Below are 23,837 nucleotides of genomic sequence, written 5' to 3'. Positions count from 1 at the left end.
AGGGTATCGGCGACCGTGGGTTGGACACTGATGAGTCTGCGGCGACGGAGCTTGGTGTGTGCGTGCGCGCGTATGTATGCGAGTGCGTGTGTGTATATTTTGTGTGAGTGTGCCTGGATGCAGATGCAGATGCAATCCTGACGCAGAAGGGATAGACAGCGACAACGACAGCGCGCGCTGAGCTGAGAATCCTGTGAGAGGAAGGTGATGGACGGGATCGGTGCGTTAGGCCTGAGATGGGACGCCTGCTTCTTCCGCCTTCTGTTGTGTCTGTGTTTGGTCTTGTCTTGTGTGTATCTGATGGGATGATGAGACGGACGGGGGTCCTTTGCCTGTCGCAACTCGCAGCCGGATCTCTGACTACGCTGCACTGCGTGTTTTATTACCGGCCCGAAAATAGAACGGGATTGGGAGGTGGGCGGCGTCCTAGGTACGGGCACAGCTGTTGTGGATGCTTCTGACAAGGAATCCCCCTATTTCTCGGTGATCAAGAGATGGATGGCAGAGAAGGGTGAGGGAGGGAGAAGAAACAGGGAAACGGAAGGGAAGGAGGCCAACGGCTCGTTTGAATTGAGGAAGGCCACCAGCAGGGCAATGAATGGCAAGTCCATGTCGATCTACCTCATTGACTGTCATGTTTTGTTCCTACCCAAAGGGCTTCAACGAGTGCAAGTGTCTTATAAAAAATAAAAAAAAATAAAAAAAAGACCCTACTACCCAAGGTAAGGTTCGTTCCCCTTAGTGGGGAGGGAGAAGAAAGGATGGGGGAAGCTCGTGGTGTGTGAGTGAGAATTGTCTCCCCCTCCCGCCTGCCTGCCGTCTTGTTTTGGTGCCGTACTCCCCATTACCTCGGGGGGTGGGCGGTAAACACACCCACGTAGCAGTAGTGTACTGCACGAGCCATAGTACCTAGAGGCGTGGGAATGGAACTAAATGCCTCCTCCGCTGGGTCGGGGCCTCTTCAGCACTACAGCGTAAATTGCCAATGTGCAGGGCAGGCGGCTGGTGGCTGCTTGCCGGACGGACGCCTTTCCATGCCATTGTGGTTGGCTACAAGCATGTCCATCAGCATTTGGGCAGGCTGGACATCATGCCATGAGCCGTCAAAGTGCTCTTGCCCGCCGTCAAATCCATTCATGCTGCGATGCGACTGGTGGCATAGCGCCGGCTGGCGTATGTCGTGTCAATCCAGAGGGACCAGCCGACCCTTTCCTCTGATGAATGCAACCATCCAAGAGCCCGTCTCATTTGTTCATGGTAGCTGTTATTGCGCGCGCCGCCGAGCCTTCTTCTCCACGTACCTGACGGTAGGCTCTCGTTCTCATTCGTCTGGGTCGGGGGCTCGCCATTCCGGTCGGCTTGAAGCTACACCTAGCGCCCACGACGACCCGATTTCCAAATACCACACGATGAGAGCTAATGTTTTCATAGTAGCCCGGCATGAAGCCGCGGGCGGGAAATTTGTGGGATGGCACGAAAGCTGGACCCCGACGAGTAAGGGGAGGCCATGCGCCCGCGTGCTTCTCCTGCTTCCATTCCCCCTTCTCTCCTATGCCGCCTTCCTTTTCCGCCTCACTGTCGACCCGTCGCGCAACATCAAACATGGTGATACTGGCCGCCCGCTGAGGTCTCGCATCTTGCAGCCCTTCTAGAGCCCTGCAACTCTGATGACAGCCGGCCTCGCACGAGGATTTGGGGGGATGGGTGGGTGCGACATGCAGGAGGGCATGGATGGCCGCTTGAAATCCGCCACGCCACCCGGCGTGCCCAGCTTGCCTTTAGCCCTTTCTGGTTTCAGACCTGAAGATTGCTAACGAGGTACATGGGTCTCGAATCTCCATCCGCGATGTTGCGCCCAGCTTTGGGGGAATAAGCCAATCCCCATCCTCCATAGCATTACGACCCTCCGCGGGAACGTCGCCGAATAGCCCCGACTCACCGGTCAAGGTTGCAGATGATCAAGTAGCCCGCTATCCATGCAGATCCCTGCCTTGAACAGCTGCATCGATATTCATCCAGGCCTCATCCCGGGATCCGAACCGCGTCCTTTGGGAGAAACGGATTGATGCGACTGCAGGTCGTGCAGCTTCGGCCAGCATGCTGCATCTCGGATGGTTGGAAACATTGGGGGAGCCACTGGGGGACCCTCTTGGACACTGCTGTATGACGAGATGTCACTTGTCCATGATTCAGTAGCAAACATTTCCAGCTTTCACTCTCCTGCCACGGCAACCCTTTCGCACTCCACCATCCATCGTAAAACAAGTGTGCATCCTGGAAGGTCTCTTTCGACCTTGTCAGTGCCGGTTTGCGGGCTCGCGACAGGCTGCAAGCAGCAGTACCCGGACCAACGCCCAGCAAATCATACAAGAATGGCGTCCTGGGGATGAGTCGTGGCGCTGCACAGGCCACCACAAACATGTGAAGCAGAAAAGCCACGGGCCCACGGCGCATGGGCAGCCTGCCTAGTGAACCCTTCCAGCTTCCGCGGAACGCTAGTCCAGGTCCGGCGAGGCGAGAAGGTCGTGTCCGACCCGAATCCACAAAGCTCGGCAAGGCCAGGAATGATGCATCGTTGACCCCGTGCTATATCACGTGACTTGTAATGGTCACTGACGGCGCCCAATCATCCGGAGTGACCTCGCTGAGATGCTGGGGAGAGAGAAGCCAGTATTTTTTTTTAAAGCTTGCTGCCTATATCGCAATCCCGTACGCTGGTTATCATTTTCGGGCCCTATCCTTAATCCTCATCTTCATTGGTTAGAAGGCGCGGCTCATCACGGGGGTTTCACTCCGGGTATCTGGTGGTGGTCAAAGCTTCTTCTCCGATAAGATCTCGGAGAGATCCAGATTCCGGCTGCAAAATCTCGTCGGCAGGGTAGGAATCTTGCGCCGGGCTTGCATCTACATCGAAACGCAGACTGCCCCGCGCGACGACACATGCCGAGCCATCCGACAGCGGCTCTGCCATGGTTTTAAGCTCCCACGATGCAGGCCATGGCTAATGATCCCGCTTCTCGCAACGAGGGCAACAAGAAGAGAAAATCACCCATAATGGTCGAGCCGGCCGAGCCAAAGAAGAGCAAGGCAGCCTCGAACGCCCCGACGACCCCTCTGCCCTCGCACGATGCCCTCCTCGCCGAGCTCAAATCAAAGTACGACGTCCTCCCGGCCTTCACCATCTCGTCGACCAAGATCCAGAAGCGCGTGACCTGGCTCCTGCAGCACCTGCGCAAGGCCGACGGCGACCCGAGAAAGCGCGCCGTGCTCATCTACGCGCGGCCAAGCGAGGTAGTCAAGATGATCACGATTGCAGAGCAGGTGAAGCGCATCGTTGCGACGGGGGATGAGGGCGGACAGTGGTACCAGTACAACCAGATGTACGAGCTGCCGCCAAAGGCCGAGGTTGTGGAAGAGACCATGGTCGGCGGTGGTTCTGGCGAAACCGGGACAGGGAAGGACTCGGACGATGACGATTTCGAGGTCATGGACAGCCGCTTCGAGAGGGCCGTGATACCTCAGGCGACAAAACGCGCGGCGAAGTCGCTGAGCATATTCCTCTCGCTAGTGCCCATGCCGGAACTGAAGGCGAGGGCAGATGTTACCACTCAGACAAACGAGCCGCAAGGCGGCTCCGCTGCCACTGCCGGGGTATGAGCAGCACTGAAGTCACAGATGCTAAAGGGCTTAATGGGGGTTCGGTTGCGAGGCTGTTATTCTACACACTTGGTGAAAACCCAGGTACACTGCATGGGAGGGCGTTGGACGGATAGAAGGATTCACGTTTTTGATACCCAACCGGCCAGGCAAAAGTTGATACAAGAAAGAAAAAAATGGATTTTTTCGCTATATAATTAGGCAGCCTTGCTGTACGGACTGATGCAATCCTTCCGGGTGACAATACTCCATGATCACGATGCATACGCCTTTCCTGTACACCTCCAGGGACCTTCAACATCCGCGCTCAAGTCGCTCCCGCCCAAGTAGGGCTTACGAAACAGGTTTCCAAACAGTCGCAACTTTGTCAACTTTGTCCGCGCAGGGCAAACACTCCCCCAGATATCCTCACCTTCATCTTACAGATAGCAAGCTCCGCCTTCAGCGAAGCCTGCAACCATCCCCTATTCCCCGATCAACGTCCCCTCTAGTCCACCCAATTATTCCCGAGGGCAGCAGCCGCTTCAGTGCTTCTTCTCCTTGGACGAGTACGTTATCCGCAGGACAAAGTTGACGACAACGGCCAACAGCAGGATGATGGCCAGGAAGGTGGGACCGAAGCGGTCGTCGAAGCCAGCCTGTCCGCGTACGCGAATCGACTTGGCGCGCCAGTGATACGTCGCGAGGGCGTATATCATGGTAAGCATGGCGACGCCCGTAAACAGAAACGCGCTGATGAAGGCGGGGCGGTCGCCAAAGTTGAGCATGCCAATGGCGAGGGCGCCGAGGATGACAGTGAAGTTGAGCCACGAGAGGAAAGTGCGCTCGTTGGCGAAGAAGACCTTCGGCTCGACACGGGTGGGGAGAGCAATGCGCTTGCCTGCGAGGTTTGGTATGTTGTTAGCCCATGAGGTTCTTCGGATCGGGGGGGAAGAGAGTCGCCGCCGCGCAAATGAGGGGTGCTGCTGTTATGGTTAGGCTGGACGTACCCGGAGCGGTTTGGAGGAGCGGCTGGCTAGACATTCTGGCAGTCTGGTTCTCTTCCTTAGAAAATGTGTGGTGGTGGATAAGGAGATTCTTTCGACGATGAGGCGAAGTCTTTTTTCACAACCAGACGCTCTGCGGGCGGCCGTTTGGGGTCTCTGGAAAGCTCGGACTCAAGTCGGCAAGGCGTTCGATCGTATTGGCGTCGCTGGGGAGGGTGAGGTGTCGAGGACGGTCAATTGAGCAGCGTGCCGGATCCCAATTGATTCTTCTAATTCTTTCGTCTGAACAATGAGAAAGACTTTCAAGGATGAATGAAGAGAGGGAATGCGGAGAGCGGGAGAAAAGAGTAAAGGGAAGTCACAATAATCTGTAACCGAGAACCCGCTTGAAAGCTTGTTCGATACGACACACCACAGACAATCAGCGGCCGCCCCTCAAAACCGACCGCGAGCTCCATCGCAGAACTTGTGACGCTAGGCCAGCACGGCTAGAGCTCCCCACCAGCCACAGCCGTAACCCATGTCGTTTGCCTTCAACATGCTACAACCAGACACACGTGCCATCTCATCGTGATCTGATTGGGGAAGCCACACCAGGGGAAGGCTGAGCCCCGTAATTAGCGATTTCGAGGCTGACTAAACTGTGGCTCGTTGAAGACTTTTGGAGACTCAGACACGTGATCCCGTTGCCCCGCGCACCCGTGGCTAGAGTACCTAGACGGCCCGTGGTGCGACGCGAGGCGCTCAAATCGGGCTCGTATCACAACACCGGTAGCTTTTTGTGGAGGAGTCTCATATCTCTTGCCTTGTCCCGATCTGTCAACAAAGACATCCACGTACACCTCAAAACATACCGAGACCTCTCACGCAATCGCATTCTACACTTCCGCACATTCCATTCCTAACCGTATTCCACGTATCACGAAAAGCAAGCGTCAACGACAGTCGCCGTCGCAAACCTCTCCCCCCTAAAACAAAAAACGTCCGACTTTCACAATGTCTGCCCCCACGACGTCTACGCCTGTATGCCAACCACCCCACGCTAAAACTTCCGTGTGTATGTCGTATTTTGACTGACTCTCCCTCGAACAGCCTGTTGCCTTCAACCGTCTGAAGCAGATCGCCACCGATGTAAGCCCTGGAGCATGCGATATCGCAACGAGATCGCAACACCATCTCATGTGATAAATGACGACTAACACAACACCTTCCACCAGGCTTGCCAACAAGCAATTGGCTCTGCTGAGTTCTACGACCATGTCAAGACTGAGCAGTGGAACTCCCAGATCATCGTATGTTCCTCCTTCCACGTCTCGCTCCCAGTATGATGTTCTCCCGAAATAACCGCTTCTCCTTTTGTAGTCCTCCGTTCTGAAGGCCGTCATCTCCGAGTCAACTCCCCAAGGCGGCTCTGCGCCCGCCTACAAGTTCGCCTGCAACTCGACCATTGTCCAGCACCTGGTCCCCACCTCCTCTCTGAACAAGTCCAAGGGAACCACCGCCTCTTCCGAGGAGCCGCACATCTCTACGAGCACCGACTCCGCGACCGCCACTGACGGCAAGCCCCACGTTGGCCGTCGTGGCATGCACAGCGCTACTGGCGCTTACTGGGACGAGAAGAAGGACGGCATGTGGTCATACAAGTACGACGGCGGTGAGGGCAAGGGCATGGACGTCGTCATCATGCTTATCTGGGTCGCCATCTAAGAGCTGGCGGAGCGAGCGGCCATCAGGTGAGATGGAGAAGGGGGGCAGCCGAAGGGCCAGTTTGGCATGCCGAGGCATCTGCTTCCTTTTCCCCTTTGTCTCGCCTCAAGAAACGAGCGGGGGCCATTCTGAGGGACTGAGGTTCTACACGAAATGGATTGGCTTGGGAAATGCCCAACAATGGGCTTAATCTAAGTCCTGACCGCCGAGATAGGGGTACTACGCTGGAAGCGGGAAGCTGCAAAGGGGGGAGTTCCTTCTTGGTTTGGTTTTCATGTCAGGCATCTATGGCGAATGAGGAGGTTGTGTAGGTCTATTCTATGCGTTTGAGTTGCGTTATACCGAACCAAAAATAGCCGGCGTTTTGATGAAAACAACAATGCTATATCACGAACTCGTTCTCACTTCAAACATTTGTTGTCATTCTCTTCTTTCCTTTTCGCAAACTTGTTTGTTTGTTGTTGCTCGTTGTCAGGCGTGCACGATCAGGGCGGGATCCCTGCGCTGGGAAATGCCTTTGTTATGCGGCTTTTAGGCCCCCCCATCTATAAGATTTGAGCCATGCCGATATCATAAACTGGCTAGGCAGATGACAGCTCTCACGTGCAGCTGGACGGAAACTCCTTGGAACAGCAAGCCCCCGTCGAGTCAACCGCATGCGTAGCTGTTCGAGTTGAAAGCGTGCTCAAACTATGTATTTGCGAGCCATGTCCGTCATACTAGGGCGACTCGGCTGCATGGCATGGAAATCCGACATTACCGGGTAATATGAGCGCTCAAGGACCCACGAAATTGTTTGGTGGTCCCCAGTTATGATAATGTGGCGACGGCAACCACCCCATCCCCAATATCGCAGGACCCTGATGATCTTTCTTCAGCGCAATTGACATTTTAAAGATTTGCCAATCGGGCTCAATGATGGACGGTGCTTACTGTTTTATGTACCGGCATGAACGTTAGGTGCGGCGTAGTCCAAACAGGGAGGGGAACCATCGTCACACAAGCAGCACCAGAGTCACTTAGAAGAAGGCGGGGGAGCGGGCTTGCCTCCGGTGTCCATGGCGCCAAATCCGATGGCGGCGTACTTCCAAGCGGCTGAAATGCCCCGAATGCTGGGACGAATGGCAAAGACGGGCGTGCCGGCGCCAGAGCTGTACACACACCCTCTTCGGAGACAACGACGGGCCACCGATGGTCGGAAGGGCTGCTTTGTGAGATGGACGAGAACGTGTCGGGCCTGAACATTATCGAATTATCTGACCATGTTGTCAGAGCTTATTATCGTCCCAGTAGTTTGGGAGGCTTTTTTTTTTTTAGGGTGCCATGTCTCCGTGACATCGAGCACGCAGGAGAGCGGCGTAGGGATTAGGCATGATGCCGAACTTCGCCGGAACCCTCGCGGCGGCTGGAGCCGGCATGGAGCGGCGAGGGTCAGACCATAGAGGGCCTTATATGACGGCTTGCCTGATCGGTGGGCGCCGACGACGGGAGGTTGCGTGGAATGCACCCTTCATTTCAATGACTGGGCTTCGAGGGATGCGCCAGATCGGATCAGCGAAACTGGTGGCGTTTCGACTCTTTGGCCGCCTGGTAGCTTGGGGTAGTTATCGCCCACGTTTCTTCCCGGTCAAGCATAGCTTCTCTGTGCCCGGCCTTCTTGGGAAGAAGATGGCAGATCAGGGCCGTGTTGGTATCGCCTCTGACGTGCCACGGGCTATCATGAACACTCCTCGAGCCGTTGTGTGGACGAAAGCTGGGGGCATGCATTTGATTTTCCCGGCGGCTACCGGGGCATTCGAGGAATCAGGCAGGTACATCATGGCGATAGGTAGATGCTGAGTGTCTCGGCTGGACTTGTCGAGAAGAAATCGCCACCGCTCTTTGGTCCCCCACAAATCTTGGGTGGTATTTGTGGGTGGTGCGGCAGCATGACGATGTTGACCCCTGGATGCCGGGTGCCCTGTTTTTTTTTTTTTTAACATACGGTTTGGCTCGCTGTCACCCGCACCCTGCGCGAAAGCTCCCCAGGCGGGCGTGTGCTCAATGTCCTGATCTGATAACTACGACTGCCGTGCAAGCACAACAGCCTCGCCAAGCTATTCCCCGTGGTCATGGGGCCGTACGCCCGGTAGGATCTGTCGGGTCTGTTACAGCGGACAGCCTTGCAGGCTTGCGGGGAAGATTCTTGGCCGGCTTTGCGATCATGTTTTGGTGGTTTGCGAGGTTCATCATTCTCGACTGATGAATGTGCCATTAAATTCCGGCACAACTGAACGATGAGCGAGGGGTCAGTCGAGAAGGGCGTACAGAGTGACTGATGGGCGGTACGAGTCCCTGCTAGATTGCAGAGTATGCATCGAGAGATTACGAGGCCGTCGACTTCCTTGCAGTTGGGCTCTTGTAGACACCTGCCGTTGCTGCATGGCAAGGCGGGACGCGATGCGGGCTGCCGTTGGCACCTGTATGCAGTGCCAGCTCTGTTGCAACTTGCTAATTAAGTACTGTGCTTCCGTGCGCGGTGGTGCATGTCATTGACGTCTGGCCAGTTCCAGAACCGCGAGGAATGGAACAAGACCTATCACAGTGTACCAACCAGCGCGAACCCCATGGCGCGTTGTGCCTCATACATGCCGCTGCTGGTTGGTCAATCAAGCAGAGAGCGGCAAGCGGGGTGGACGACGAGGGGTGATGGAGGGGTATTGATCTAGAGCTGGGGCATCGATTCGCCAGTGAGTCGTCGTGGCTTGCGTCGTTGTCAGTCGGTTGCTCGTGTGAAGAGTGTGGTAATATACTAGAAGGAGAGTGAGTCGCATGTCTCTCGCTTTTCCGAGCCGCCGAGCGTTGCTCTCGGATCTGTCGATAGACACTACGTAGCACGTAGTGTAGACATACCTACCTAGGCGCGGGCGGAGCTGCGCTGCACCCCTTCTGCCACTTGGCTCATGCACCCTGAACCACGCACGCTACACCTCGCCTTCCCTACCTTATGACGAAAGTAGCCGGGCCGGGTACCGGATACCTCAGATGGTGGTTGCTGAGCCCGTCGGCACACCACACTACCTATACATACACTACGTATCTTTGGGGCAGCGAAAGACCCTTTCGCTGAGGGCTCGTCCCTGGGATGGTTACAGACCAAAGCAGGCCGGCGTCAGTCATCTCCATTACCCCCAGTGTTTTTTGCGAGGATCTTGGAGATTATTTCTGGATATGTCATCGCAGATTAGTATACATATACTTCATGATTCGCGCGAGGATGGCAATGACCGAATTCCCCATTTTTGTTTCTGCCACGTTCCCTCGGGCCAATGGGCGGGGAAGACAAGAGACGAAGGGGAGGGGAGGGCAACCAAAAGCAGCCAATCTTGCCAATGGAACCCCCTTCAGCATCTCTTCCCATCCCGGGAGTACCTAGCACCATCACATCCAGCTGGACCCAGCATTCGTGCCTCGCGCTATCCGCTAGCTTATCAGGGGAGGCGCTGGAAGGGACGCTGAATCGGAAGAACTCTCTTGTACTTGGCGACTATGGCGTATGGCATGTGTGCCAGTGGCACTCTGGACCCCCAATACCCAGCAACGCATCCTTTTTCGCTCTTCTGATTGTACCTGTGACTTGCTTTGCCTGGCCGGGTCGGGCTGGAGTCTGGACGACCGAAAATCGCTTGTCCCGTCCGGTGCTGGCTCCATCACACCACCATATCCATCCGTACACCCTTTTTCCTTCTTGCCTTCCCGCCTCTTCTCTTCCTTAAAAGAACACAACTGATCTGCACTTGGAACTACCTCATCAGGGTCCTGTCACACTTGCCCTTGACGTACCCTTATATATCCAACGAACCGCTCCCGGCTCCATCTTCAACGGTCCTACTCTCGCCTCATGAGCTTGCTATTGAGGCACACCAACTCACCAAGAAGACTACCACTATCCGACATTGGCCCTCCCAAGCCTAACATTGACATCACTTGAAACAGCAATCTTGACTCGCTAGCTGGCATTCCGAGAACGTTGTTTCCTTTCAGCCTGGTTTCAACGAGGACAACCCTCCCTCGCAGATATCTCAACGCTATATCCCATTCCTCTCACCTTCGCTACATAGATAGGTGAAGTCATCCGCATCGGCAGCGATCTCCTTCACCTTACGAGACACCCGGCGCTCAACGACAGTTGGCCGCACTTGCCTCCGCCACCTCTACACCATATTTCGTCGAACAGGTCCCTAGGCTCGGGCTCTCGACGACTCTCCGGAACACAACCCGTCGTTTCGCAAAAGCCGCGTCACCATGGTTGAAGTGCTGTCTTCAGGCCTCGCCCAGAACGGGCAAACCTCTCAGTCTCAGGACTCTGCCGATCATGTCGCCTCGGTTGCGCGTCTGCTCCTCGCAACCAACCTTGCATCTCGCCAGGAGAACAAGATGCTGAGCCGCGAGGAGCGCCAGGTCATGATCGACGAGCTGAGCAAGAAGCGTGCCGGTTGGCGCACTCCCCGCCGCGGCTGGTCCATAACCGACTCGCCTGTCACCTCATCTCAGGCGAGCCCCGCGCCCACCGCCTCGCCGTATCCTGCTCCTCCCTCTGTCCATACCGACGCCGTGGACAGGCACGCGCCGTCCAGCTCCATCGATCCTGTTCCCGAGCAGACCGAACTGCCAATGCAGGAGATGAAGCATGTTCCGCACCCCCCTCAAACCCGCCGGCCTCCTATGCCACCCCCGCGCCGTTCTTACTCGGTCATGGACTATGAGCCGCCGGCTCGCATCCACCGGCCCTCTGCGCGCATGGATGTCTTCGACCTTCCTGCAGAGTTGCACTTCGCCATCTTCGACCACCTCGACCCCATAGACAGCACCTGCTTCGGTTTGACCAACAGCCACTTCTACAACATCCACCGTCGCATGCATGGCTCCGTCCCCTTGTCTTCCCGGCGCAATGGACCGAACGATCTTGAATGGGCCTGGCGTTTTGCCGGTCCCCTCATCTACCACGAGTCTCCGACGCCTCCGGCCGACGCCTACAGCAGCCAGGAGCAGGTTCGCGCCCTCGAGCGTATGCGCGTCAAGGGTCAGGTGTACTGCCGCAAATGTGGCATCTCCCGCTGCGAGTTGCACCGTCACCTTCGCGAGTGGATGGGCCCCACCCTCGAGTACTGCTCTGTCACCCAGAAGTACGGCCCTCGCGCTTCCGAGAAGGCTAGCGACACATGCTACATCAAGTCTCCCAAACACCCGCATCGCTGCGGCCGCCATGCCACCAAGCCCCTTAAGTCGCATAACTGACGAAGTTGTACTCAACATGATTTGCATTTATCTCCTTTGAGCATTGCGGTTGGAAGTTTTTGTATGATAGAGACCGGGATGAGAGAGAGACGGCAGCACCCACGGGTTGCTCGCACGTAAACATATTTACAGCAAGGAGTTAAAAGACGGCAAAAAGACGACATGGGACAGAATATGTATCATTTATTGTGAAGGCGCCATGGATACTGGGGATGCCAAGTGGGGGAAGCATACACTATGTTAGTTGCATTGCGCTGACCTGAGACTACAGTCAGCGACAGGCTTCATATGAGGATACGCATGGAGTAGATGAGAAGATGAGAAGATGAGAAAGCAGGGCGCAGTGCCGCCATGTCAGATGCGGTTACATGTTAGACTATAGTGCCTTGCAGGTAACTTATTTACGATATTCATTACAATTATGAGCATAAACTTATTCGTTCACTTTCGTTCAAATCATTAAAACTTCTCCGCAGTTTCACTCGCTCAATGTTAAAAGCGGACTGAGGCCATGGCTATGACGTAACGTGGATACGGGTCATGATGTGGGGACCAAAGACGATGGATGTTGGATGAACGCCTTCCATGTCTCAGGCACTAGGGTTTTGTCTCTTTCCAATAGGCGCCATACTACTTGTCAGACTTTGGCCGGCACTACTCGGACAGAGGCCGAGTCACTTGGCTACGCCATTGCGCAACCCACAACGAACCGAGCAAGGCTTCTGGGTCTGGTTCACTTGACACGGAGCTGGTGATCCCGATATGGCTGGATCAACTACCTGACAACAATCCATATTGTTCAGACAAGGCTCTGGGTCATAGGCAGCCTGGAACGCGATGTCGAGTACATAGTGCTTCGATGTCACGACGTATATCGTTGCTCTTATATCTTTTATTTGTACAGAAGACGACCACGCTTCTTGTCGGCCAGGGGAGGTTGCGTTCTCTCTGCTAAAGGATGACCACAGTCTTCTTCGACATGTCGGCTCTCCACTGAGCGTACTGGTCGTCGCCAGGCGCATCGGCTTCGTCGAAGAAGTCAACTGCCCAATCATGCTCCCTCCCTGGCCACCATTCAATGACGCCGCGCTGGTGCATGTTAACGACCGGAAGCACCTGCCCGCATAGAGTCAGGCTGCCGGACTCGACAGCGCTGAACTTCGCCTTGTCGCTCGCTGGCTTGGCCCTGACATCGGGCACGCGGGGGTCCATGTCAGCGAGGCTGTCTCCCGTGAAGATGAAGTCGATCTCTGCGTCAGGCATCGTCGCCCACGACCACGTCGGTGCAAGGTATGCGGGCCGCTGCAGCCGCCTCCATTATATGCCTTTCCGGTTGTGCCAAACGAGGGAACCCACGTGCGGTTTCTCCAGTAGCTGGCCACGTAGTCCTCCTGACAACTCCATATCGAGGCGGAAGGAGAAGAAAAACCGTCGTTCATGGACCACAGCCGCTGACAGATCCACGTTGTCTCCATCTGGTCATAGTCAATAATCCGACGAGAGAGCATAAGATTCTAGAAGGCCCAACCACGGCTACGGACGAGTTGACGTACGATATAGAAGCGACTTCGTCGATGACGACGACAGAGCCCGTCGTCCCATCGGCACACTGGTACGAGAGACAAAAGCCCTAGTCCTACTCCATGGCGCCAAAGGGGCAGCACGAGTACAGGAAGCCCCCCAACTTGGCGTATTTGTCGTCTTAGACGATACAGAGAGAATCGATCAACAGATAGCTCAGGCCCAGTTCATTCGTCATACGGACGGCATCTCGCAGTGTCTGCGCCAGGCTATCATTAGGGATGGCCCATTCACCGAGCCGTGTTCGGGACTTGGTGAGCGTAAGACTCTGCGGGCCTCCCCAACAGTAGGACAAAACGACGCATGGCGCGGAGAGTTTCTGCGCTTCACACAGACTGTTGAGGCAGCGGTTGATAGCTCGAGAAGCCAGGTCGCCATGAAGCTTCCGTGAGGCATTATGCAGGACTCGTGGGTTTCCAGGCATTCTTCTAGCCGCCCCCTAGCAATACCAAAGGACCTGCTGAAGCCAGGCTCGAGGTTTTGCAGTCTCTGAGCAACTTCTTTCCCTATTAGATTTCCGGCACGCCGTGGTATCAGTATAGCTGAAGCGCCGGATCAGAGGGCGGCGAAGTTGCATGCGCTACAAGGCATTGAGTTCATCATGGCATAGCCCCGTTCATCCATGACCCACGGATTCAGTAATAGAATTGTTCCCCTTACCAGCTCATATCATCCAGGTGAGAATAGCCGCATGAGCCTGTTAATCGGGAAGCATGACAAAGAGCGAGTTCGGGTAGTCTTCGTGTGAATCCGGAGGGTATTGAGCCACCATGGTATTGCCGGGGCAGTTCCTGTGATTTACCGCCATCTTTAGAAGCACATTGCCTGCGAAGTTGCAGCCCCCCTCAGATATTCTCTGTAGGTCAGCCAAGGAGAGCCTTCCTTGGGATGGTGATGCTGTCCACCAGAAGAAATCCTGGTTCAATTCCCCTGTTTTGCTGTGCCAAGTGTCGTTAAGAAATTCCGCTTGTCATTGGGCACAAGACTGGGAGGTTATTGCCGACATGTTGAGATATATACGTTCCTCCTCATATCCTCATGTGGACGAAAAGGGCCAAAGGATGTCGTTTGCCGAGCCGACTCGACAAGAGATGAGTAGGAATTATAGCATGATATCTGACGTTAGACACATCCCCCATCAAGCCTTGTGAACCGAGAGTTGAAGCTGTCAGAAAAGCACTCCCTAGCAGCTACAGCATGGAAAACTAATGCTTGGTGTTTGATGATCGTAGAGTTCCCGTCGTAAGCTGTCAGATCACGTGGCGTGGCTGGCTTGGCTGGTTATATGTAAAGCTTAATAAGGACTGAGTATTTGATCTTGCCTGAGGGAGCTTGACAGCTCACCTAGTGTTTCTGGATAGTGTGGTGGATTAGATTCGTTGTGAGCTTCATGAGATAGATATTGCATCTGCAATCCAGTTAGATGATGCTTGAGGCTTCATCTGGACTCATTTGCATTCAGACATGGGTGGACCAATCATCTTTTACGAACCTGAACATGCCACGATGCTCGACAAGTTGTGTTAAGTTAAATTGCCAATCAGCTGCAGTTCAAACTCACTGTCTAGGCAACGCTAGAAACCGCTTGATGATATATTTGCAATTTGTATTTCAACCAGACATCTGCCATGGACGCCTTGTCGTCACCGGTCGAGGTTGAACTGAGATTAAATGTGTAAAGTAGTTGACCGCCGGAGCGATAGGGCCGTGCCATGCTGGACCTGCGAGGTCTAACTAAAAGTTGTCGCTACCGGCTCCGAACCGAGGAACTTTGACAATGTGTTTCCCTCTGCCAACCAAGCAGTAACAATTTAGCTGAACAATGTACCCAGGCCCAAACCCATTTCCCCCTCTCAGCCCGACACGCCAACTGCATATCCTGTCTTCGAGTGTCAGACAGCTACGGACCAAAATTACCAGTTGGGCTCAGTTATAGTGGCTCGGCGCAATTTTCTCCACTGAGCAAAATGGTCCCCACGTCAGTGAACCAGGGTATGTCGCCTCGTCGATGGGAAAGGGGCTCCAGAGCCGCGTAGTCTTGTTACGAAAGCTACCCGAAGAGCAAAGGTCATCTTGCGTCCTTTGGACGAGGGCTTCTGGTCAATTTTTCCCCCTCCGCCTACGTGGATCGCCAATATCAAATCTTTGGTCGGTCTCAACATGGGCAGTCAGTTCCACCCCAGACCTTGCCGATGACCTGATCTTTCTTCCTGGACTTTTGGAGCGGAAGAACTTTCGTTGTCGCAATGGCGTGGAAGGCCAACCGTCCATCGCCCAGCTCGGCCAAGCCCTTGCTCAAGGGCGTGCTGGTCATCTTCATTCTGACTTTCCTATTGACAAGCACCTACGTGTACCGCGACACGATCAGCAGCAATGCCTCCCGCATCAAGTTCACCGACGGCGCCGCGACAGACTACTTCAAGTACCCCTTCAACGCCAGCGACGCCGATGCGAACCCGATAGACTGGCTGATCCACGATGCGCGGACGAAGCAGGCGGCGATACTCCAGGAACGGAGTCGCACTCTTCACAATGCTGCCCGGCGCTATCGAGAGCGACGAGGCAGACACCCGCCGCCGGGCTTCCAAGAATGGTTCCGCCACGCCATGGACACCGATGCGATCATTGTCGAGGAGTTCTTTGATCGCATATACGACGACCTCAGGCCGTTCTGGGCCGTCGACACGAAGACGATCGCGAAACAGGCCAATGCTGGGGAACACGTTGTGAGGGTGCGCAACGGCACAGCGATGGGCGACGGAGATACGGAGGGGAAGGAGCCGTGGCTGGAGCTTTGGACGGCCCTGGTGTCTGATTTCGCGAAGCATCTACCAGACGTAAACATGCCCATCAATTACATGCAAGAGCCTCGCATCCTGGTGCCGCTGAAGGACATGGAGAAATACATCGCGAAAGAGGGGAAGTTACGGACCATGCCCACCAAGAACAAGGCCACGAGCGAGTTCCAGAGCTTGGCAAGCATTGATGCCGCGAAAGGCAAGCCTTCTACGAAAGGATGGATAACCGGCGACCGGCGCAAGTACTGGGACCTTGTTCGAGAAGTCTGCCCGTCGGATTCTCCAGCAAGAAATGTACCTGCGGCGACGGACTTGTCCCTCCCGCCGACTCTTCCATACTCATGGACAGCGTCATTCTCTCGACGCGGCTACGTACAGAACTTCACCAGCTCCATGGACCCGTGCGTGCAGCCTCACCTGCGCTCACTTCACGGGGCCTTCGTTGAGCCGGTCAACGTCAACACGACGAAGGATCTCATCCCCCTTTTCGGAGGCTCCAAGCTCCGCGTCAACTCGGACATCCTCATCCCGGGCGCAATGTACCTCTCCGACGACCCGAGCTACACCGGCGGCAACATCCGCGGTCCGGCTTGGCCCGAAAAGCTCAATCGCCTCGTCTGGCGCGGCATCGGGTCTGGAGGCCTAACTCAGTCAGACAATTGGATGCACTTCCACCGCCAGCGGATGGTGGAGATGCTCAACGGAACCACCGTGCGCGGCATGGAGGCCAATGACGTCCGCGCGATGACCTTCGACATGCCCCCCCTGGAGCGCTACAACACCACGCGCCGCCGCGAGAAGCGCCTCGGCGAGTTCCTGTCCGGCTTTGCGGACGTGGGCTTCACCCACCTGTCGTGCGGGCCCAGCCACGACCGGCGCAAGGAGTGCGACTGGCTCGCGCCGCACATGTCGGTTGTGAATGCCACGCCCATGGCGGAGCAGTTCTCGAGCAAGTTCCTGCCCGACGCGGACGGCTACAGCTTCAGCGGGCGGTTCAGAGCCTTCATGCTGTCGACGAGCGTGCCGCTCAAGGCGACAGTGTACACCGAATGGCACGACAACCGCCTCACGCCGTGGCTCCATTTCGTGCCGCTGGACAACACCTTCCAGGATCTCTACGGGGTCTTGGACTTCTTCACCGACGGGGACGATGAAACTCGGGGATGGTCTGTTGACAAGGTTCTGGGGAAGAAGAGCAAGGGCGACGACGCCGCGAGGTGGATTGCCGAGCAGGGCAAGGAGTGGGCGGAGAAGGTGCTGAGGCGCGAGGACATGCGTCTGTACGTTTGGCGGCTGCTGTTAGAGTTTGCAAGACTCTGCGACGAACACAGAGATACGCTTGGCTACGTGGACGACTTGCCATAAGGTAGAGTCTTGTGGACAATACGCTTGGCGATATACCATGGGTCGTAATTGGAGGCATGGCGTTCGGACTTTAAAATGTGGGAAGTTTAGTATATATATACATCCCAGGAGGGAGGAGCAGGTACATAGAGGAAGCATACAAAAGCACTAATTTTTTACCTTTGACATCGCTTACCCTTGGTTATGGCCCCGACCCCGTCGAAGCTTACCTGTAGCCCGCGCCACCTTATTTTGCTGATGTGGCATGGTCCAGCGCCCGCCGCTTCATCAACACGAATCGCACTTGGTTACTGCGTGGAAAGTTTGTTTGCCGATCAAGACCCAGCGAGGACCGCAATCCTCGCCTTTTAACCTTTCCCCGCCCCCAGTCGGCGGTAGATGATTAGGCGTGCTCCGCATGGTGTCGGGGTCGAGGGTCATCCGCGAGACCACGGTCGGCCGTGATTCGACGGAGGCGCCGGGAGCCTACCGGGAAGCTTAGTTGCATGTAACTTTCCAGTCCGCCGGCACGTTCACCTCCATACCCCTCCATCGTCCGGATTGAAATATGAAAACAACCCTCCCCTCGCTGCTTTCTCTCGAGTGAATTCATACCTTCTAGCTGGTTTGAGAATCGATTTTACATGTGACTCCCGCCCTTCACACCACCCAACCAGACGCCCGGCCAAGTTCCGGTTGTAAGTCGCATAAGTCGCAATCAAGATGCATGTTTGCGCAATCCCCCATTACCAAGCTTTCAACGCCGGCACCCAGCGTCGGCCGGCATGGTCCTCTAGCTGGCGGCGCTGGCGGCGCAGCAGCGTCGCAGGATTAAAAGATACCGTCTTCTTGAAGAATGCCGTGTCTGCCGAACAAGATGACCGAACGGGCCGCTTTGCCTCGCCTATTGTGAGTGGTGGCATTCCATCTGCGCCCGACAGCTGGATTTCCGGCGTGCTCACCCGTTTCCAGACACAAGACCACCCGAATAGCAGAAAAATGTACTCGCAGAGTTTCTACGCAGACGAGAAGCAGCTTGAGGAGAAGTCGAGTATAGTTGAGGTTTCAGAACTAGAGTTTGCGCCACTGTGCGAGAACGATGAGGAGTTTCCCTCCTGGGGTAACGAGTGCTCGTCGCGGAAGTGGTCAACAAAGGTCCAGTGCACGCTCGGCCGTCTATTTCGTTCACGTCGCAGACGTCACGTCACAGAAGGCGACCGCCCGATGGATTCCCCACAGAGGCCCAGGAAGACACGGAAGGCAAAGAAGAGACGAGAGACACAGGAGACACCAAAGACGCGGATGGATTCCGTGGAGAACGAACAAGGCAGCTCTTTGAACAGTATGGCTTACCACGTTGCTGTCGGTTTGGCATGGCACATGCCTGCACCATTCGACATGATGCCACAGGGGTACCCGTCGAGGTTGTTTTAGAAGCCAGTGTACTGTGGTTGATTTGAGAGAAGGCACGATAGGACAAGATTGATGTATAATGCGCTACTAGGTTTATAGGGAGTTCGGTCACCTACACACAAATTCACAGCCAACCTAATTGACGAAGATAAGGACATCGAGCAAGATATCTTGTGAATCCGAGCACGAATTGTTGGATAATTGTGACTTATGACCGAGCAGCCAAAAAGATTATTCAAACTAATCCAGGATGGGAGCTGTATCATTTGCTATACATGTCAATGCCTGGGGTTGAAGTCTGGCACATGGCGTTGAGCAGGAGGCTTTACCTGTAATCGATATACCCTGCCAGGTCACAGCAGAGGCACGGTTTAGCCCGGAATCCCGAGTCTGCGACCAAGAAACCACCTACTGCACTGGATGCCCAATTAGAAGTTATAAAGATTATTGATAACGCCGTCTTTATGCGTGGAAGAAAGCACTTACCAGGACTGACTGACTGCCCATGTGGTCCATTATCTTACCTGACATCTCAAATACTATGCTCCGCTTGCCCTTACAATTTGAACTCGTCAATACCTACCCCCTTCGGCCTACGCACGCGCTTTCACGCTGGATTTTCTACAGTTATCCGACCATAGCCATGAAATCACATGAATGATCACGGCAGCTGGCCTAGGATCGGACGCTTGGCCCCTTGATTGACCAACGTCAAATGAGCGTTGTACCGGTATTGGGAGTATGTCTCCCTTTCCCCATGAATGAGGAGGGGCCGCTGGAACTGCTTGTTTCATATGGCAGAGGAATATGAAGCTTTAGCGATGTAAAAAAATTTCATGACGAGACACTCCCTTCGGGCTGTCTTCGACCTTGCAGCAGCGAGGTCCTCTCGGCGATTGCCGATGACAACCCGGTTGCAAAGCCAATGGACGCTGTTACGCACAGCTTTCATAAGTTCATCGCCGACTAGCGCCGAGAGGAGAATAAGAAGTCATGAGATGCATATCGCAAACTCGCCTACGCCAAACTTTGGCTCCTTTCCGTCACATAATACCCAGATGAAAAGAGAAGAGGCGCCGAGAGTGATGAAGACGAATTTAACCCAGATAGGAAACAAAAAATTGCAACAACCGGAGATGAGGATGGATGACGATTGCTGGGAATTGAGCGACCTTTAGAAAATCAGTTGAATGCTATCTGGCAGACGGTGACATTTGGGAACAGGCAGCTAATCACTACCTCGATGCTAGAATGAGGTCAGTCGCATCGGAGGGCGGGAGCGTTTGATTGCCGTTAGCCGGTAAAAGCGGGGCAACATCCCCGCGACGGACCCTGTTCGTGCAGACGCAACAACTGACGTACAGCTGGGGGTACTGAACCCAGTAAGGGAGGCGGGGGCCTTTTTACTGGATTACCGATTACCAAGCTGCGGCCTGCCCGATAAACGGACCTCAGCTCGGCGAGACACTACGTAAAGCTAACAGGTAGCTCTCTAGTATTCACACGCACTCAGCGTTCATGTGATGAGGAACTAGGGTGGACTGAAGTGATTGCACGGGTTTTAATTTTATTTTCTCTCGTCTTTTCATCAAGTCTTTCACGACCCTCTGCCCTCGGACAAAAGTTCTGTTGGATGGAAACGACGTCGGCTCTAACGCAACGTCCGACATAAGGGACGTTCTGGCCGGAGGTAAAATCGAACATGGCGGATGAACCACATCTTCGCAACCGGCAGTATGCCGACGGCGACACCGCGAGAGCGAAGGCATATCCCGATGCCACCGAGACGACGGCGTTGCTGGGCTCCGAGACGTCCTCTCAGACACTCCGTGATGGCTCGCCGGCCGGCAGCCGCCGAGGCCGGGGCTCGGACGAAGACTCGGACGCGGCCACCCAGCATATTGGCGCAACGAAAGCCGCCGTCCTCATGTTCAGCACCTGGATTCTCATCTTCCTCCAAGGTCAGCCCAACCCCTCCCCCTCCCCTGGCAAGGGGTTCTCGCTGTAAAGTGTCGAGGCCCGTCTGACCGCGAGCAGCATCAAACACGTCGGGCATGGCCATGACCCAGTCCGTCGTCGCGGAGGACCTGGACTCGTATGAGGACGCCATGTGGTTCACCATCTCGTACCTTATCAGCATGGCCTCGCTGGCGCCTCTGTTCGGGCGCCTGTCGACCATCTTCTCGCCCCGGAACCTGGTGCTGCCCCTGGGCGTCTGCTTCGCCGTCGGGGGCGTCATGACCTCGCAGGCGCAGTCTTTTTGGGCCTTCATCTTTGGGAGGGTCATCACCGGCATGGGGGGCGCCGGCATTATGACTTTGTCGGTCATCTTCGTCCTCGAGCTGGTCAGCAAGAAGAGGCGGGGCGTCTTCATCGGCCTCGTCAATGCCGGCTTCACCATTGGCCTGTCGTTCGGCGCTGTTGTGTACGGCGCGTTGCTGCCAGTCATCGGATGGGTTCGTTCACCCTTGAGCATCTTTTTTTGTTTTTTCCTTCTTCTTTTCAAGAGTCAACATGGGGACTGACAAGGTGCGCAGAGAGCTCTCTTCGGTTTCCAGACGCCTCTCGGCGTCTTTGCCTGTTTGGGCGTCTTCTTGAGCGTCCCCAAGACATTCAGCTCAGATCACAAGACCAAGGGCATCTCGGTCTTTCAGAAGCTGGCTCGCATCGACTACGCGGGCGCCGTTATGCTGGTATGTCGCCGCCCCCCCAACCCCTCCCGCGCTTCGTAGACCGGCGTGGCTGACTTTGCCAGGTTCTCACCATCATCCTGTTCCTCTACGGCCTGTCTGGAGACATCCAGTGGACCCCGCTCGCCCTCTCGGCCATAAGCCTCGTCGTCTTCGTCCTGATCGAGTTCAAAGTCGCCGCCGACCCCGTCATCCCCATCTCGGTCCTCTCCTCCCGCGGCGTCCTCCTCTCCTGCACCGCCCAGCTCCTCTTCATGTCCATCCGCTGGACCCTCCTCTACTACAGCCCCATCTTCGTGCTCGCCGTCAGGGGCTACGCGCCCGCCATCGCCGGCTCCATCCTGATCCCCACCAACATCGGCTTCGGCTCGGGCGGGCTGATCGTCGGCTGGCTGCACGTCCGGCGCGGCGGCGCCTTCTGGTCGCCATCGGTCATCAGCCTGGCGTGCTTCGCGGCCACCATGTTCGGCCTCTCGCTCGTCGGCACCGCCGAGGCCCCCTTCTGGGCCTTCGTGCTGGCCGTCGTCCTCAACGGGCTGGCCACCGGCGCCACGCTCAACTACACCCTCGCGCACCTCCTGCACCTGAGCGACCCGGACGAGCACTTCATCTCGACGAGCCTGCTCGGCACCTTCCGCGGTTTCGGGGGCAGCTTCGGCACCGCCATCGGCGGCGGCGTCTTCTACCGCCTGCTGCGCTCCGGCCTGGTCGCCAGCTTCACGGAGCTCGACGGCGGGCGGCTGTCCGAGGGCCGGGAGGAGCTCATCACGAGGCTCATCGGGAGCCCCGCGCTGGTCTTCAACGGCGGGCTGAGCCCCGCCGAGCACGACATCGCCGTGGAGCACTACGCCGGCGCGGCGCGGGGCACTTGGCAGGCGGCGGCGGCGCTGGCGATCGTCGCGATCGTCATCCAGGCGAGCACGGGGTGGACGAGCCCCGTTGGCGGGAAGGAGAAGGAGCTGGACGATGACATGGAGGCGAGGGCGGCCCTCATGGAGAACGAGGGCGTTGGCGAGGCATGATCGCCCCGAGATAGGAAGAAAAATAAAAGGGGGAGGGGAGGGGGGGACTCATGGATATAGGTCGGAATCGTAGCATTTCAAGCGGACGTAACAAGGGGACGGGGCATATCGCATTGGGTACGGTTTGCATGGCAGGGCATCAAATACCCTCGCATATTCATTTTCATCGTTGTCAACAGCTTCCGGGGAACAAGAGGTTTTTTGCATCATGTATTTTATTTCTCGCAATTGCTTCTTCCGAACCATGTATGAAAAGTGAACGATGTCACTTGTGCCATGTTGAGCCGGGCAACACATTACTCGGTGAAAGGGTGCTCAAAAGATGCGAGCGCCACGCCCCCCATCACCACCTCCTGGCCGAGACGCATGTTTCTCGTGCCCTGTATACGCGAGGAGTAAAGGGCGTCGGCGTAACTCGCAATCGCGCTTCCGTGTAGGAAACGCAGCGGCAGGTCGGAGGCCCTCCTCGAGGAGAGCGTATCAGTAATCACTAACGGTGGCGCGAGGTAGACACGATGCCACGTGAAATACGGCATCCCATCGTATGTGGCTTTGGTGGCTTTTATCTTGGCTTCAAAGCAGCAGAGGCGTCCTTTCCCCGCCCTTCATTGAACGAGACCAAGACATATTTGCGGCTGAAAAGCAGTAGTGGGAGCGGGGCCAACTTGGCGGCAAGAAACGTGAGTCTTAAATGAGCCATCCCCGACCTCTCATGTTATGGTTTCACTGGCGATGCTTGTTTATGAAATAATTGGAATGAAGCGTTTCATCATTATAACCATCACTTGGAAATTGAGCATTCACGTGTGAGACCTGCATTGATCTTGTTCTCCTTACCTTGAGGCTTCATCATATCTTCAAACGGATCTGAAGTCAGCATGGCAGCCTCGGCCAACAACCCCTACGGCCAGATGTGCTGGCTCGAGGTCCCCGTCTCGGATCCGGGCCGTGCTGCCGAGTTCTACACAGCGGTGCTCGGGTGGGACTGCACAGGGACCGGCATGCCGTCGCCGACGCCGGGCATCAAGACGGTGCACTTCTTCAACAAGGGCGAACTCCACGGCGGATTTCTGCTCATGGAGGAGGGAAACCAGATCGCCAACCATGACGAAGCCAAGCCAGAGCGAATGGCGGTGTTACCGACGTTCTGCGTGCAGAGCATCGAGGAGACGGTCGCCAAGGCCGAGAAGCTAGGTGGAAGGATCCATGTGTGAGGAGAAACGAGTCTCTGCATGTGCAACGTTCCTATGCTGACGGTGCCTTGTAGGCCAAAGACTGAGATCGGTGGTGGGATGGGGTCCTTTTGCCGGCTCATCGACTGTGAGGGAAACATGGTTGGGGTCTGGGCCCAGAACTGAGTTT

The 23,837-nt window shown here is 55.8% G+C and overlaps 9 protein-coding genes across 9 annotated transcripts; 7 read left to right on the top strand and 2 right to left on the bottom strand.

Moving 5' to 3' along the window:
• Positions 1-2,988: 2,988 nt before the first annotated feature.
• Positions 2,989-3,657, top strand: EsH8_V_000561 (uncharacterized protein; the record flags this gene model as incomplete). The annotated part of the gene is made up of 1 exon (XM_083273077.1): positions 2,989-3,657. The coding sequence occupies one exon, from the start codon at positions 2,989-2,991 to the stop codon at positions 3,655-3,657; it is 669 nt and encodes a 222-aa protein (XP_083125792.1).
• A 524-nt stretch (positions 3,658-4,181) lies between these two features.
• EsH8_V_000560 (uncharacterized protein) lies at positions 4,182-4,680 on the bottom strand (the record flags this gene model as incomplete). Its single annotated transcript, XM_083273076.1, has 2 exons — positions 4,182-4,537; positions 4,647-4,680. The coding sequence occupies 2 exons, from the start codon at positions 4,678-4,680 to the stop codon at positions 4,182-4,184; spliced, it is 390 nt and encodes a 129-aa protein (XP_083125791.1).
• A 959-nt stretch (positions 4,681-5,639) lies between these two features.
• Positions 5,640-6,350, top strand: EsH8_V_000559 (Tctex-1; the record flags this gene model as incomplete). Its single annotated transcript, XM_083273075.1, has 4 exons — positions 5,640-5,666; positions 5,736-5,774; positions 5,861-5,935; positions 6,006-6,350. The coding sequence occupies 4 exons, from the start codon at positions 5,640-5,642 to the stop codon at positions 6,348-6,350; spliced, it is 486 nt and encodes a 161-aa protein (XP_083125790.1).
• Positions 6,351-10,634: 4,284 nt separating this feature from the next.
• EsH8_V_000558 (uncharacterized protein) lies at positions 10,635-11,627 on the top strand (the record flags this gene model as incomplete). Its single annotated transcript, XM_083273074.1, has 1 exon — positions 10,635-11,627. One exon carries the CDS (start codon positions 10,635-10,637, stop codon positions 11,625-11,627), a length of 993 nt encoding a protein of 330 aa, XP_083125789.1.
• A 951-nt stretch (positions 11,628-12,578) lies between these two features.
• On the bottom strand, positions 12,579-12,890 carry EsH8_V_000557 (uncharacterized protein; the record flags this gene model as incomplete). The annotated part of the gene is made up of 1 exon (XM_083273073.1): positions 12,579-12,890. The coding sequence occupies one exon, from the start codon at positions 12,888-12,890 to the stop codon at positions 12,579-12,581; it is 312 nt and encodes a 103-aa protein (XP_083125788.1).
• A 2,564-nt stretch (positions 12,891-15,454) lies between these two features.
• Positions 15,455-17,371, top strand: EsH8_V_000556 (uncharacterized protein; the record flags this gene model as incomplete). Its single annotated transcript, XM_083273072.1, has 1 exon — positions 15,455-17,371. One exon carries the CDS (start codon positions 15,455-15,457, stop codon positions 17,369-17,371), a length of 1,917 nt encoding a protein of 638 aa, XP_083125787.1.
• Positions 17,372-18,073: 702 nt separating this feature from the next.
• EsH8_V_000555 (uncharacterized protein) lies at positions 18,074-18,784 on the top strand (the record flags this gene model as incomplete). Its single annotated transcript, XM_083273071.1, has 1 exon — positions 18,074-18,784. The coding sequence occupies one exon, from the start codon at positions 18,074-18,076 to the stop codon at positions 18,782-18,784; it is 711 nt and encodes a 236-aa protein (XP_083125786.1).
• Positions 18,785-20,465: 1,681 nt separating this feature from the next.
• On the top strand, positions 20,466-22,475 carry EsH8_V_000554 (major facilitator superfamily domain-containing protein; the record flags this gene model as incomplete). The annotated part of the gene is made up of 4 exons (XM_083273070.1): positions 20,466-20,724; positions 20,801-21,219; positions 21,301-21,456; positions 21,519-22,475. 4 exons carry the CDS (start codon positions 20,466-20,468, stop codon positions 22,473-22,475), a joined length of 1,791 nt encoding a protein of 596 aa, XP_083125785.1.
• Positions 22,476-23,353: 878 nt separating this feature from the next.
• EsH8_V_000553 (Glyoxalase/Bleomycin resistance protein/Dihydroxybiphenyl dioxygenase) lies at positions 23,354-23,689 on the top strand (the record flags this gene model as incomplete). The annotated part of the gene is made up of 1 exon (XM_083273069.1): positions 23,354-23,689. One exon carries the CDS (start codon positions 23,354-23,356, stop codon positions 23,687-23,689), a length of 336 nt encoding a protein of 111 aa, XP_083125784.1.
• Positions 23,690-23,837: the final 148 nt, after the last annotated feature.

This window comes from Colletotrichum jinshuiense, chromosome 5 (genome assembly GCF_051148585.1).
Source record: "Colletotrichum jinshuiense chromosome 5, complete sequence".
Taxonomy (NCBI): Eukaryota; Fungi; Ascomycota; class Sordariomycetes; order Glomerellales; family Glomerellaceae; genus Colletotrichum; species Colletotrichum jinshuiense.
Note: the sequence above shows the minus strand (reverse complement) of the source record. Positions and strands in the feature narration are given on the sequence as shown.